This window comes from Bufo bufo, chromosome 8 (assembly GCF_905171765.1).
Source record: "Bufo bufo chromosome 8, aBufBuf1.1, whole genome shotgun sequence".
In the NCBI taxonomy this organism is placed as follows: domain Eukaryota; kingdom Metazoa; phylum Chordata; class Amphibia; order Anura; family Bufonidae; genus Bufo; species Bufo bufo.
Window position 1 is genome coordinate 126,730,117 of NC_053396.1, and position 16,845 is coordinate 126,746,961.

At 42.3% G+C, this 16,845-nt stretch overlaps 1 protein-coding gene across 5 annotated transcripts in view; it reads left to right on the forward strand.

Moving 5' to 3' along the window:
- Positions 1 to 16,845, forward strand: part of COL4A5 (collagen type IV alpha 5 chain) — a 158,790-nt gene that overhangs the window by 131,251 nt on the left and 10,694 nt on the right. For 3 of the 5 annotated variants that reach the window (XM_040442331.1, XM_040442333.1, XM_040442332.1), the window contains 4 exons: positions 6,171 to 6,179; positions 12,434 to 12,567; positions 16,277 to 16,349; positions 16,759 to 16,830. In XM_040442331.1, coding sequence (XP_040298265.1) covers positions 6,171 to 6,179; positions 12,434 to 12,567; positions 16,277 to 16,349; positions 16,759 to 16,830 — 288 coding nt within the window. The remainder of the gene's footprint in view (positions 1 to 6,170; positions 6,180 to 12,433; positions 12,568 to 16,276; positions 16,350 to 16,758; positions 16,831 to 16,845) is intronic. The other 2 variants (XM_040442335.1, XM_040442336.1) reach the window with 1 other exon arrangement.

Sequence of the window (16,845 nt, forward strand, 5' to 3'; positions counted from 1 at the left end):
ACTGATTTATGATGTTATGTAACCCTTAGGCCTCTTTCACACGAGCGTGTCCGGATAAGGTCCGGATGCGTTGCGGCAAACCCGCGCGAGTAGGTACCCAATTGCAGTCAGTTTTGACTGCGATTGCGTTCCGTTGTTCAGTTTTTATTGTGCCGTTGCAATGCGTTTTGCACGCGTGGGATAAAAAACTGACTGTGGTACCCAGACCCGAACTACTTCACAGAAGTTGAGGTTTGGGTTCAAGGTTGTGTAGATTGTATTATTTTCCCTTATAACATGATTATAAGGGAAAATAATAGCATTCTGAATACAGAATGCTAAGTAAAATAGGGCTGTCAGTGTTATCCAATACATTCCAGAACTGTAAGGGTTTACATAACATCATAAATCAATATAATGCTATGCGACCCTGGTAATGCTGGAAGTTCAGGACGGGTCTTGCGCTGCGAGTCCAGAGCGTGACACTAGCTCGTCTGAAAGCTGCAATAGTCTTAGTGAAGAGTACACATCCTGATGTGTGTTTTAATAGGAGTTTACCATCTCAACATTTGTTGCGTATCATACGCCACAAATGTAAGATAGGTGTGGGGTCCACCTCTGGGACCCACTCCTATCCCAAGAACAGGGCCCACAAAGTGAAGGAAAGGGCACCATTCATTGCACTTGGCCGTTTTCAGAAGTCCCATAGCAGCGAATAGAGAGCAAGCCGTGCAACCGCGTGCACCTCTCCATTTGCCGCTATGAGACTGCTGCAAATAGCCTAGCTTGCTGGCTTGGCTATTTTTGGAAATCCCACAGCAGTGAATAGAGGGTGGCTGGGCATTTGCAATTGCTCTCCCTTCACTTCTGGGGTCCCGTTGTGGATAAAAGAGCGGGTCCCAGAGGTGGCATATACTAGTGATGTGCTGCAAATGTTGAGATAGGACAAGCCCAAATGAGATGTTTGTTTTATAGGAAACCTGTCATGTTGAACATGGTGTCTGAGCTGCAGGCGGCATGCTATAGAGCAGGAGGAGCTGAGCAGATTGATATATAGTAAGGCGGTGCACACAGAAATAGCTGTCAGTCGCTGAGTAGGGCCGCCCACTGAACTCCTAAGCATAGAAAGAACAGAAATTTAAAAGTTTTAAATCTTTTCCCACAAAAAATCTATATCAATCTGCTCAGCTCCTCCTGTAGCGTAGATGTTAGGTTCAATGTCACAGGTTCCCTTTAAGTGAAATAAAACTTGAATTAAGGTACTGTCCTTCCCTGTGAACAAGCAGAAGAGGGATCCTACAAGTTAGGCTACTTTCACACTTGAATTATTGTTACCGTTTAGTCCTCATGCATTCTGAATGGAAAGAGATCCGTTCAGGATGCATCGGGATGTCTTCCGTTCTGGCAGCATTCCGTTTTGTGACCAGACACAAAACCGCTGCAAGCTGTGGTTTTGTGTCCACTCATAAAAACAGAAAAAAAACGGCAATCCAGTACTGGAAACAATGTAAGTCAATGGTGACAGGTCCATTTTTTTAGGAGCCTAAAAAACTGTATCCATCACCCATTGACTTTGAATGTATTTAGTGACGGATCAGTTTTTTCTGTTTTGATTTCACACAACCACATCCTAGCGGAACGGATGCATCTTGATGTGCAAAATCAAAACGGATCCGTTTAATTCCGGTATTGAGATCCTCTGCCGGATCTCAATACCGGAATTAACAATGCAAGTGTGAAAGTGGTCTTATTGCTGAACATAAGCCACAATATGCAGTTCGCAGTTACAGACGTGTTCTGTGGTTCACAGCAGAGGATGCAAAGCTTGCCAGTTCTCTAAAAAGCAGAATGAAGACGTTGTAGTACTTGATGGATTCACTCCCCCTGTGCAGTGAACTGAAGTCGTAATCTAGACAAGAGTGCTGGGCTATGTTACAGTATCTCCTATTATATGTATATGTTGTGTTTTAAATGTGAATTTATAGGAAAAAAATAAAATTTAGTTCTGGCAGAAACTGGGTCCTAAACCCCCCCTCTATTTCCTGACCCAAGACTTTAACACAAAGGTCCCCTAAATCCATGCAAAAAGCCAGCAGTTCAGCCATTACTGATCAGTGCTACCTAAAGCTTTGTTCACACCACGTTAAGTTTGTAGTCTAGATGTATATGCTGGGAATATTTCCCAAAGTATACAATAGATGTATCCATTTACTTTTTTTTTTACCAGACCTGTGCCATTAGTCTTTGTTTGAAATGCTTTATCATACTTTTTTTTGGACTGTATTATATTATATTAATGGTAGACACTCAGATTGGGTCACCGTCACTCTTGGGGTATCACAGGGGTCAGTACTGGGCCCTATTCTCTTCAATATATTTATTAATGATCTTGTAGAAGGCTTGCACAGTAAAATATCAATTTGTTCAGATGACACTAAACTGTGTAAAGCAATTAACACTGAAGAGGACAGTATACTACTACAGAGGGATCTGGATAGATTGGAGGCTTGGGCAGAAAAGTGGCAGATGAGGTTTAACACTGACAAATGTAAAGTTATGCACATGGGAAGGAATAATGCAAGTCACCCGTACATACTAAATGGTAAAACACTGGGTAACACTGACATGGAAAAGGAATTTTAGTGAACAGCAAACTAAGCTGTAGAAACCAGTGTCAGGCAGTTGCTGCCAAGGCCAATAAGATAATGGGTTGTATCAAAAGAGGCATAGATGCCCGTGATGAGAACATAGTCCTACCACTTTACAAATCACTAGTCAGGGCCAAATTATCTGGAACAAACGTTTGTACGAACGTTCATTTAACCAATCATTTCTGTGTGTAAACATGCCCCCAATCACTCAACAGACTAGCTGTTTGGTGATCTAATCTTTTGTGCAGCATTAAAAATTGTTTTCAGCAGCTCACCGCTAATGTAAATGGGATATGCTGCAAACCAATGAAAACAGTATGGAGGTGAATGATCATATTAAGGATCATTCTTCCCTATACTAATGATAATTAGCATTTAGTGAGCGCTGATCAACATGGTGTATCACTGATTGACACTTCATAACAGGGAGAAAATCCCATGTAAAAGGACCTTTAGTTATCCTGGTTCAGAATTATTTGGGAGTGTTGTCCAATCTCCAGGCTCATCTGAAGTTTCACACTTACCAGCAAATGGATCAGATATTACAGTTCATGTTTAAAGGGCTTCTGTCCCCAGTTTCATAGCATTAGAACTGGCCGACCTTAGACCTGTGCAGTGCACTGGTCAGCAGAATTGGTTGGTCTTCGTCCTATCCCAATATGTGGCCACATTTAGTTGAAATAGAAGTTTTGATATATGCAAATGTACCTGTAGGAGCATTGGGGCATTGCCGTTACTCCTAGAGGCTCCGTTCTCCCTGCTGCTGTCACACCCCCTGCATCGCGTTACTGAACCGCATGGAGCAGAGGCGAGACTTCATGAGAAGTCAGAGCCAGGAGTGATGACCTTCTCAATTATTGGCCCTGTCAATCAAAGTACAGCAGGGAGAACGGAGCCTCTAAGAGTAACAGCAACGCCCCATTGCTCCTACAGGCTCATTTGCATATATCAAAACTTCTATTTCAACTAAATGTGGCCACATATTGGGATAGGACTAAGACAGACCAATTCTGCTGACCAGTGCACAGGTCTAAGGTGAGCCAGTTCTGGTGCTAGAAGCTCTTTAACTTGAAATTCTTCAGATAATGTGATCATATTGAAGCCTTATTATTACGTTTCCCTTTCTTTATAGAGGTGTTAAGAAATGTAAGGTGATGAGAAAAAATAACCAGTTCCACTGTTATTTATTACAATGATTTGTAAATCATCTAGGGGTATGAAAATGCACTGAGCTCACTTTAAATGTTCTAAGTTGGCTCGAGACCACCACGTTATATATGATATTCTATGGCAGAAGTAGAAAACCCTGTCCCTTCACTGAACGCCAGCCTCCATTGCACATATCCAGTCTGTTGCTAGTTAAGAACAGTGGGCACTCTTACTTGCAAAGATGTGAAGTGACAAGGGCGACCTACTTGTGTTCTAGAGGTCTCCTAGGTATATTATATATGAAAGATGTTTGGGTCACTAGCTGAGTGTATCATTGAACCCTGCTCCAATTGTATTGTGACCAAAGGTATAATGTATTATAAACTATTCACTGACACAATGCTTATTGAATTGACCTTATTCATGTATTACTGATAGAGCAGACACAATGGAAAGTATCCATTATTCATGTCATGTTGTACAAAGTACATGGTGACATTGGTCGTGGCTGTCACTGCTGCCAGTATATCCATTATTTGCAGATAAAGTAGATAACTTTGAGAGGGGAATAAGAAGTTGATAATTTTGCTCAGCTACTTCTTTAAAATGGAGAGCTGCGTTTTATTTTTCATTAAAATAGTCCTGAAGTAGGGATGACAGACAGTCCTGTAATATGAATTGAAAATGGTGAACCCAACTAGTATTAGGCTCCTTTCACACCAGCGTTTTTTGTGGATCTGTCATGGATCTTCAAAAACGCTTCCGTTACTGATAATACAACCGCATGCATCCATCATGAACGGATCCGGTTGTATTATGTCTTCTATAGCCATGACGGATCCGTCTTGAACACCATTGAAAGTCAATGAGGGACGGATCTATTTTCTATTTTGTCAGAGAAAACGGATCCGTCCCCATTGACTTACATTGTGTGTCAGGACGGATCCATCTTGCTCCGCACCACATCGCGCACAGATAACCACTGCTTGCAGCGTTATTCTGTCTGCGATGGGAGCGCAACCAAATGGAACGGAATGCATTCTGGTGTACTCCATTTCATTCAGTTTAGTTTTGTCCCCATTGACAATGAATGGGCACAACTGAAGCGTTTTTATCCGCTATGGAGATCCTATGATGGATCTCAATAGCGGAATTGAAAACTCTAATGTGAAAGTAGCCTTAGAAAGGCCAGTCCATCCTTCAGTAGAGACTGCAGAGATACCAGATTCAGTCCCCATGGTGGACACATACTCAGTGCACCCCAAGTACCATAGTTTTGCTGTTTTGTACCCCTTGCAGTCTGTATTAGTAGCTGTTTCATCACCACATGCTCTTCTTTCCCTCTTTCCCAGCCGACACCATTCCCTCTTTTTCAATAAGCTTCTATCTTATCAATTTTTCTTCCTTCCTTCTTTTGCTCTTCCATTTCTTGGCTAGAGGTTTTCCCATAAATAACATTTATCATATATCCACAGTATAGGTGATATATGATATATGTATGACCCCCATCAATCATGATACCAGGGAGTCCCCAAGTCCCCTGGAACAGTAGTGCATGTGCATGACCACCACTCCGGTCCATGTCTATGTGAAGATATCTGAGCACCATCTCTGGTAGTCCCATATTGATGAATGGAGTAGCAGAGCACATGCTTCTTATTGGGGAACACATGACCTCATGATGTCCAGCTGTCGGACCCCATTTGATCAGACGCTTATCCACTATTCTGTGGAGAGGGGATAAGTTTAAATCTTGTGACGACCTCTTTAACTCTACCATGTCCAGTAAATGTAGCCTTGGTGGCATTAATAATGAAGACAATATATTAAAGGAATTGCAGTTCATACATTTGCCTAATGTAGTGTATAAGAAAGCTCCAAAATTTTAAATCTGGTGCCAAAGTGACTGCATCACTTATACAAGCTAGTTATTACTGTGAAGAAATGCATGACATTACTAAGTGCCTCCTCATTCTACGAGCTGAAAATCCCATTAAAATATGTATGTCAGTTTAGTTTCCCGCACCGGATGCCTTCCCTGAGGTCTGCTAATTCATTTTCCCATGAAAGCAGCATATTTTTTTTTCCCTCTGAAATTAATTCATAATTCGCACTGGTGTCAGTGAATGGCTTATATCCCTCTTAAATCAGACGTCAATGAATGAAGCATGCCTATCCAGTTACCAAGTTCAATGCCTTCATTATTATTGGAAAAACCTTGTATTTCCTGCCTGATATTGAGAACAATGATTGTGTACTGTGCATGAAGTCCTCCTGTGAACATCTTTTGGTCATGATGTCTCTTTGTGCTGTGTATTAACCGGTGATTTTGTTTTGTGTTGTGTGACCCTTTCTAACATCGAACACTGGGCATTGGTGAACCTCTCCCAGGTCCTCAAGGTTAGATCTTAACATGCGCCGTCTTCTTTCATTGCATGTTGTTTCATTCTGACATTGCGATAAATGCCTTTGCCTCCTGTGGCTGTGGTGTAACCATAGTCATTACATTTTATAATGTCAAATCATACAGCTCTGACAGTACAGCCAGACCTGGCGTTGTTTTGAAGTGAACAGGTTCTTCTCCTCTAGTTTTCCAGCAGGCTTGGTCACACTGACTTCTGCTAACTTTTGTCTCACTGAAATAATACATCTCCTGCCTGTATTCCACATAAGTGATGTAATTTACTCCTCCGAGCTGGTAAAAGCTTATTCCACAGATTCTGAATTGTAGGATAGAAATTCTCATGCTTAGTATGAAGCAGCTATTTGAATATGAGAATTTCAATTGAAATGCTGCTTTTCATCTTTTTTGAACTTTAAAAACACATAATTATGTTCTCAGATACATAAATTGCCTTAAATTATGATGTAATGTATAATATTAAAGGGGCTGTCCACTTTTGACAATCTCTCTTTTTGTTGGAAGGGTCCTCAAAAAATAAACTGACCACAGACTATCCCACTGCTGAAATCCCTAGCAATCAGCTGGAATAGGTAGGGAAACCAAACAGCAGTTGAGTAATCTCCTGCAGCGTCACCAAAGGACACATTAAAGGGGTTATCCAGGTAAAGATAACGACGTATCCTCAAGGTTATCACATCAGTGGGGGTCCCGGCACCGCTACCAATCAGCTGTTTTGGGAAGCTGCAGTGCTCACCGGACCTCTGGTGAGCTTGGTGACCTCCCAGGCGCTTACCAAGCACAGCGCTGTACATTGTATAGCGGCTGTGCTTAGTATTCCAGCTCAGCCCCTTAGTCTATGTGACCGATGTACAGTGACATCACATGGACTAGGAAGAGGCCGTGATACTCATGGAGTGCCGGCCTCTTCTAACAGCTGATCAGCGGTGGTCCTGGGTGTCAGAACCCCATCGATCTGATATTGATGACCTATCCTGAGGATAGGTCATCAATATAAATTACCAAATAACCACTTAAGCTTTTCATATTGAGCATTAAAGAAGACCTGTCACCTCTCCTGACATGTCTGTTTTAGCAACTATTTGCATCACTCTTGTAATATCAATTTCTGGTGACTGCATTGGGGGACACAGCACTATGGGTATACAGTATTCCCAGTTGCCACTAGGAGGCTGACACTAGAACAAAAGAAGTCTTGGGTCCGCTCAGGTAGGCTATACCTTCTCCACAGACCAATATCAATTTTGAAGCATGTATTTTTATGACTATATGATGTGTCACTCCTTTATTATTTCTGCTAGAAGTTGTGAATGGATTACCAATAGATTGCAATGAAAGTCCAGATGGGTGTTACCAGTTAGGGGTGTGTCCCTGCACTGTGTGAACCTATTCAGTGATGCTAATCTCACACTGTGCAGGGACACACCCCCAACTAGTAACACCCACCTGGACCTTCAATGCAGACTGCTAACAATTCACTCATAAATTCTATCTGGAATAATACAAGAATGGCACAGCACAGAGTCATAAGAATACATGCTCCAGAATTGTTATTACATGGGGAATGCAAGCAATTACTACAGACAGGTCAGGAGATGGCGCACATCCTGTCTAGGTTAATATATAGACAGTGGGTCTTTTACTCCCTTTATTAATATCCAAATAGCATATTTCAAAAAATGTATTTTTAAACCAAAGTACTTTTGTAGTATTACATCACATCACATAATCTGTGGTCATTTATTTTCTTCCATCGTTTATTTCAGGTTACCTAGTTTTAACATATATAATAAAAGTTATATTTTAATAGAGTAGGATTGATGTCCAGTGATAGGTTATAATAATACTACTCCGTGATACTGTTACTTACTGTGAGTTGCCTAGCAACCAATTTTTTTGGGCAGGATGGACACAAATAATATACATATAGCTTCATGTACAAAAGTAGTCACATGTGGTTCTGTATTACAGTAGACGGCCTCTGGATGCTATACATTGGACAGAATGATACTTGGTCACATCTGAGGTGTTAGAGATGACTGCCAGTCCAGCAGTAAAAATCACTGCAATCTCCAATCAGAGTTAAAGTATATTTTATTAATTAATGTCCAGGTTAATCCAAGCAAAGGGTGAACGTTTTTTGTCTTATGACCTTTATCAAACCATCCTCCTTTAACCATACCTTGTAAGCACTAGGGAGTATACTGGACACTGCCGCATGTGTCTCACTATGCACACAGCAGTGTCTGATATAGTCCCTAGCACTGACATGGTATTGGTTAAAGGGAGTGTGTCATCAGCGACCTCCCTTTCAAATTGTTTGTGTAGACACGAAGCTGTGATTCCCCTGATTAAAAGACTGTTTTTCTTTTGCTGACCTGAAACTCAGTAATATATGCAGGCTTTTAGTGCAATGAGGGCGTCACCACTGCTCTTGTTGCACCCTAGCTCCACTCCTTTCTTTCAACAAAAGAAAAACAGCTATGTGTCTTTGCTGGTCATAAACTCCCTTTAAATGACAGTCCGGTGGTCTGATGAAGGTCGTAAGGCAGCAACCGTCCACCATTTGCTTGGATTGTCCTGGACATCACTAAATAAAAAAAGAAGTTTAAAGAGGACCTTTCACTTGTAAAAACTATGTGAACTAAGTATGCTGCCATGTAGAGCGGCGCCCGGGGATCTCACTGCACTTACTATTATCCCCGGGCGCCGCTCCGTTCTCCCGTTATAGGCTCCGGTACCTTTGCTGCTTAAGTTATAGTAGGCGGGTCTTCCCTTGTTCTGTGGGCGTCTCCTTCTCCTAGGCTGTAGCGCTGGCCAATCGCAGCGCACAGCTCACAGCCTGGGAGAAAAAAACCTCCCAGGCTGTGAGCTGTGCGCTGCGATTGGCCAGCGCTGCAGCCTAGGATAAGGAGACGCCCACAGGACAAGGGAAGACCCGCCTACTATAACTTAAGGAGCAAAGGTACCGGAGGGCATAACGGGAGAACGGAGCGGCGCCCGGGGATAATAGTAAGTGCAGTGAGATCCCGGGGCGCCGCTCTACATGGCAGCATACTTAGTTCACATTGTTTTTACAAGTGAAAGGTCCTCTTTAACTGTGACTGGAGATGACACTTGATGCTATAAAGGATTAACAGAATGCGTAAGAAGACAGGGAGGCTGGGTGTAGTAGTGGGCTGCAAAAAAAAAAAGGGCTTTAAATGTATGCAGAATGTTGCTGGAAAGTATCAAGGAACAGTCTGTTCAGATTACTTCTGATTTTCAGAAGTATTGCCAAATCCAAGTACACAAACGGGTCATCAGACCAGTTTCCCAAATTGTCTGGGTCCAGATTACAGTTCTGTATTGTGTTTTAGTGTTTACAGAATGCAAATGAATCACTAACTAGATGAAGAACATGTTCACTTCATAACAATCCACATCTGGCATCTACCTATTTTACTATTGGAAGAAGTCCTCACATTTCCTCAGTCCAGGGTGACATACGGCTTCATGGATTGTTGTTTTTGATCAAATGATTATTGCATATATTTAGACTGTTTACAAATGTCCTTTTCTATCAGTCATTAGTATTGTCTGTATTTTATGTCTGAATGGTAATGAATACAGTACCAAATGTAACTAATCAACATACCTTGTGTAGTTAATCATAGGGAAAAAAAGAGGAAAAAATAAAGTTCGGTTCACAAAACATGCACATAGCCGTAACAGTTTCTGGGTCGCGCTGACTTCCTTGACAATAGCCTCTTTGTTCAGTTAGATGCAGTAAACTCTTCTGTATAGACCTGAAACTGAGCAGAGCAATAGTCTGCATTACCTGAAGAGATCTTTATTGCAGAGGTAGCCTATTCTCTCCCATGATAATGCACAATGCTACTGCTGCCAAAAGATGTCATTCACGTTAAGGTTGTTCAGTATATATAGATTCCCAAACCTTAAAGAGCATCTGTCAGCAGATTCACACCTATGAAACTGGCTGACCTGTTACATGTGCGCTTGGCAGGTGAAAGCATCTGTGCCCCATGTTCATATGTGCCCGCATTGCTGAGAAAAATAAAGTTTTCATATATGCAAATGAGCTTCTAGGAGCAACAGGGGCATCACTATTACTCCTACAGGCTCTGCTCTCTCTGCAACTCCCGCGTCCTCTCCACTGATTGACAGGGCCAGGCGCAATGACGTTTTCACTGCCTGGTCCTGATAGTCAAAGTGGAGAGGATGCTGCAGTTGCAGAGAGAGCAGAGCCTCTAGGTGTAATGGTGACGCCCCCGTTGCTCCTAGAGGCTCATTTGCATATATTAAAACTTAATTTTCCCAGCAATGCGGGCACATATGAACATGGGACCAACACAGATGTCTTCAGCTGCCAAACGCGCATGTTTCATAGGTACAAATCTGCTGACAGATGCCCTTTAAATCCAAGGCCTAACTACCTGAGAATGTTTTTCCCTACACCTGCCTATAAGACACTTGGGGGGGGGGGGGTTACTAATAGAAATAAGTCTGTAGCAGATCTGCGACTTTTCCCCTCTCACGCCGGATCTAAAAAAGTGGGTGTGGTGTGGGTGGGGAAGGGGACGGGCTGGCAGGCCCGTCTCATTCATAATTTTGTATGCCTGTTTTAGGCATAGAAAATGGTCTAAATCTAGATTTAGAAGCGGCAGTGGATCCGCCGAAGTTATGTAGAGGCTGGCGCTTCTACATAACTTTGGCGAATCCACCGCCAGTGCAGGGGCTTATTAAGACCAACGTCTAAAACGCCAGTCTTAATAAATGACCCTCTTGGTATGTAACTAGGCAAAGTATTTCACTTCTTGGCCTACACATGGTCATAGATTAACACCAATAATAGATAACTCACAAAGTGAGTATGCGTACTAGGCCTGTACACCAAGTATCAACACCAAAAAAGGAGAAAAAGGCAAAGCACGACTAACAATATATATAAACTTTATCATTTATTATTCCCAAAAAGGGGAAAATCCGATAAAATACAATGACAGACAATACAGTGGTGGGTAATAGACACACAGGGTGGAAGAGGATCACAATATGGACAACATGTAAAAACAATTAATGAAAAGGTCAAAGGGATACTAAATAATTAATAAATACCCGAATGGAGAGTGTACTACAATGACCTAACCAAAGCCATGAACAAGATATTGGAGCCAAATACAGTACATAGGTTTTAAAGTGCAAAAGATACAATGTACATAGACAATAAAATGAACAGTATGAAAAAAAATAATTATAATTTACACCTGGGTCAAGATAGGTTCCGTTGCCTGGTTAGGCATTTGAAGTATTAATTTACACCTGGGTCAAGATAGGTTCCGTTGCCTGGTTAGGCATTTGTAAATAAACTAATTACATAAATACCAAAATAGTGATCCAAAAGCTCCAACACGCGTTTCGCGTAAGCTTCCTCAGGGGGTGTACACATACACCCCCTGAGGAAGCTTACACGAAACACGTGTTGGGGCTTTTGGATCACTATTTTGGTATTTATGTAATTTTTTATTTTTTCATACTGTTCATTTTATTGTCCATGTACATTGTATCTTTTGCACTTTTCACTTTAAAACCTATGTACTGTATTTGGCTCCAATATCTTGTTCATGGCTTTGGTTAGGTCATTGTAGTACACTCTCCATTCGGGTATTTATTAATTATTTAGTATCCCTTTGACCTTTTCATTAATTGTTTTTACATGTTGTCCATATTGTGATCCTCTTCCACCCTGTGTGTCTATTACCCACCACTGTATTGTCTGTCATTGTATTTTATCGGATTTTCCCCTTTTTGGGAACCAAAATAAAGTTTATATATATTGTTAGTCGTGCTTTGCCTTTTTCTCCTTTTTTGGTGTTGATGGTCATAGATTAGGTAATTGATTTTACTGCACCACACTTAGTATTTTTTTAACAACCTGAAATTAATTTACTATCCCTCCTGTAAAAGTGAAAGCTCTGCCGTCATCTTTGATGGATCCCCATACCAGGGTCCAAAGAGCGCCAGGGCTGAGATAGGAAATACTGCCAGGATTACTAAAGCATTTCACATTGCATTTCCACTAGGCAATCAAACAATTTAGTCAAACAACACAAGGTATTGTTATTCTGTTATAGTGTACATGTATACAATAAAGAACATCATCCAGTAGGTTGAACAATGGCAGTTTGAATCTCATTTTGTTTTCCTAACTTTCATTTATGATTATATAAAGGTCTACCTGGCCCAGAAGGTCCTCGCGGCCCCCCTGGCAATGGAGGTTTCAAAGGTGAGAAAGGTAATTCTGGCCTCCCTGGACAGCCTGGATTTCCGGGAGCAAAAGGAGATACAGGAACACCAGGAATACCGGTAATTATTACTGGATGTTACATTAATGTAGATTTTTTTTTTTTCTGTAAATCTAACTGATATATTAAGGGTATGTCTACATGGGACAGATACGCTGCAGATCTGTATGTGGTAAACCCTCAGTGTGTTATGGTACCAGCAGCATATGGATGAGATATTAGCAAATCTTATCCACACACTGCTGAAATAATCCCCAGTGTAAATTCACGGTGTGGATTTTAAATCTGCAGGATGTCAATTTAGGCTACATTCACACATCAGTATTTTTCTACATCCCGATTTTCGGTCCGTTTTTTGCGGATCCGTTGTTCCTGAAAATGTTTCCGTATGTCATCCGTTTTTTGCGGATCCGCAAAAAACGGAAACATGTGAAAACTCAAATCCGACAGTATATTCTAACACAGAGGCGTTCCCATGGTGATGGGGACGCTTCATGTTAGAATATACTAAAAGAACTGTGTACATGACTGCCCCCTGCTGCCTGGCAGCACCCGATCTCTTACAGGGGGCTGTGATCCCCACAATTATTGTGCGAATCATAGCCCCCTGTAAGAGATCAGGTGCTGCCAGGCAGGAGGGGGCAGACCCCCTCCCTCCCCTGTATTAAATGTGACCAGTGCGGCCCCCCTCCCTCTATATTCATTGGTGGCCAGTGCGGATTCCCAGTATTAAATGTGACCAGTGCGGCCCCCCTCCCTCTATATTCATTGGTGGCCAGTGCGGATTGCCAGTATTAAATGTGACCAGTGCGGCCTCACCTCTTCCCCCCCCCCCCCATCATTGGTGGCAGTGGAGAGTTCCGATCGGAGTCCCAGTTTAATCGCTTGGGCTCCGATCAGTTACCATGGCAGCCAAGACGCTATTGCAGTCTTGGCTGCCATGGTTACTTAGCAATAAATAGAAGCATTATACTTACCTGCGACTGCGAGCTGCGATGTCTGTGACCGGTCGGGCGCTCCTCCTACTGGTAAGTGAAAGGTCTGTGCGGCGCATTGCTTATAGCACAGACCTGTCACTTACCAGTAGGAGGAGCGCTCGGCCGGTCACAGACATCGCAGTCGCAGGTAAGTATAATGCTTCTATTTATTGCTAAGTAACCATGGCAGCCAAGACTGCAATAGCGTCTTGGCTGCCATGGTAACCGATCGGAGCCCAAGCGATTAAACTGGGACTCCGATCGGAACTCTCCGCTGCCACCAATGATGGGGGGGGGGGAAAGAGGTGAGGCCGCACTGGTCACATTTATAATACTGGGAATCCGCACTGGCCACCAATGAATATAGAGGGGGAAGGGGGGCCGCACTGGTCACATTTAATACTGGGAATCCGCACTGGCCACCAATGAATATAGAGGGAAGGGGGCCGCACTGGTCACATTTAATACAGGGGAGGGAGGGGGTCTGCCCTCTCCTGCCTGACAGCACCTGATCTCTTACAGGGGGCTATGATTCGCACAATAATTGTGGGGATCACAGCCCCCTGTAAGAGATCGGGTGCTGCCAGGCAGCAGGGGGCAGTCATGTACACAGTTCTCAGTATATTCTAACTAGAAGCGTCCCCATCACCATGGGAACGCCTCTGTGTTAGAATATACTGTCGGATCTGAGTTTTTCACGAAGTGAAAAATCTGATCTGTAAAAAACTTACTGGGAATCCGCACTGGCCACCAATGAATATAGAGGGAGGGGGGCTGCACTGGTCACATTTAATACTGGGGAGGAAGCCTAATTTCCAGGAACGGAATCCGCATAAAACGGATGACATACGTAATGACATACGAATGTCTTCCGTTTTTTGCGGATCCATTGACTTTGTATTGGTCCAGGGTCCGATTTTTGCGGAAAAGAATAGGACATGTTTTATATTTTTTCGGACATGCAGAACGGAACAACGGAAACGGACAGCACACATTGTACTGTCCAATTTTTTCCAGGACCCATTGAAAATGAATGGGTCCAGATCTGTTCCTTCCGCAAAAAACGGAACAGATCAGGAAAGAAAAAATGGACGTGTGAATGGACCCTTATGCTGCAGATTTCTCCCTTTAAAATGCACAGGGTAAAATCTGCAACAAATCTACATGAAACTCATGCAAGTCCATGGCAAAATCTGCTCTGGATTTTTCCACAACAAATTACAACCTGTGTGGATGAACCCAAAGTGGATTCAAGTTGAATCATTGACACATAACATTCATTTCAATTCACAGTAAAGAAGATAATAGATTTGGTGGAGCTTTTATTATCAAGAGTAGTATAATTATGAATACTTAGTCTGCTAGGTTCTGCTCCTGCAAGTGTCCAGGAGGCAGTGCTTCACTATGCAGTGCTCTCTACATTGAGCTGCTTCTTAGCCCCTCCCCTCAGCATTCAGTGCCAGATGTAACATCCAACCAGGAGACCTCTACAGCTGCCATTCACAGCAGAATGAATGTACTGCTCTCCCCAGACCCTACCTTGTGCTGTCAGGAGTTTTTGTATGCTCAGAACTGATGATAGACTCCCTTTATGGTTGATTTTGCTTTAATAAACTTGAGAAAATGTTCATCTTCATCATGGCATTTTTCACCTCTGCACAACTACTGATTAAGGTATATGACAGATGACTAAAATTGTCATTGGGAATTTTTTCATTAGCCATTACATTCACTGTAAGTCATCAGTATGTCCAGCAGTGAAGTCATTGGAACAACATCAGTTTTTTCTCCATCATTTCTAGCATTGTAACCAGTAGGATGGCAAAATTGATTTATTTCTTCCATCCATAGCCCTGAATAATTTTTCATTCGGAGATGGCATTAAAAATATAACAATTGTTTCTCCTCCTGTAAGGCCATTTGGATTTGGGCTTTGGTGCTTACCAACAAGATGTTAATTTAATCCATTCTTTTGCTGTTTTTGCACTGAGCATAGATGGTTAAAACATAGATCCACATTTACTAATGTGAGTGCACCTAGATGTTGTTGTAAAGAGAGGTGGCTTAAGGCCATCTGTCAGCAGATTTGTACCTATGAAACTGGCTGACTTGTTACATGTGCGCTTGGGAGCTGAAGACATCTGTGTTGGTCCCATGTCCATATGTGCCCGCATTGCTGAGAAAAATGAAGTTTTAATATATGCAAATTAGCCTGTTGGAGCAATTAGGGCGTTGCCTTTACACGTAGATGCTCTGCTCTCTCTGCAACTGCCATGTCCTCTGTACTTTGATTGACAGGGCCAGGCAGTGTAAACATCAAAATGCCTGGCCTGTCAAAGTGGAAAGGACACAGCAATCGCAGACAGAGCACATTCTGTAGGTGTAACGGCAACGCCCCTGTTGTCCCATTTGCATTTATTAAAACTATTTTTCTCAGCAATGCGGACACATATGAACATGGGACCAACACAGATGCCTTTAGCTGCCAAGTGCACATGTAACAGATCAGCCAGTGTCATAGGGACAAATCTGCTGACAGATGCCCTTTAATTGAAAAGGGCATAGCTTAGCAGGAAAGTGGTGTGTACTTATATGCCACGTTTTGCACCAAAATTGCACCACAATTCGGTAAAATTTGGTAAAATTTTGTCTTAAACTAAGCCAATAGATGATATATAATTGGACAAAAGAGGACATAGGATTAGTAAATCTGCCCCAGTTTTCAATGTGACATTGGCAGGAGGAAAATTATATTTTGTAAGTCTTTAAAGAGAATGTTGTGCTTGTCAACAGGGTGACTCCGGAAGACCAGGTCTGAATGGAATGAAAGGAGATCAAGGTGTACCTGGTGTCCCTGGTTTCCCAGGTAATATTAATGGGGGCTGGATGTGTATGGAGTCTTAGTTGCTGTCCCAGAGTTCACATATCATCATGGAAATATTTGCCCTCCAAGACAATGGACAGAGCCAAGCATGAGAGAACAGCAAAGATTAACTTGAACAATTCTCTATATAATCCATATAATATGGTGGAATGTGATATTTTAATCCTCGCTAAGATCTTCTTTTTATGTTATTTATACCGGTTGCCTGCCAGAGGTAGACAATGGTGGGTGCCGAGTTACATCACTCTTTGCCTTCCTGATACATAGCTGACTATAGCTGACAGGCGTGAGATGTACATTGCATATTCTGTCTAGACAACTAATACAGCATTTCAGCAAGTTAAGTGAAAGCCAAATGACCAGTCTGTAATCATATTATGTGTCTTTCCAGGTATGAAAGGGCCCAGTGGACCTCCTGGTTTGGCAGGCTTTAAAGGTGACCCAGGCAACCCAGGTCTTCCAGGTGAGAAGAATCTTA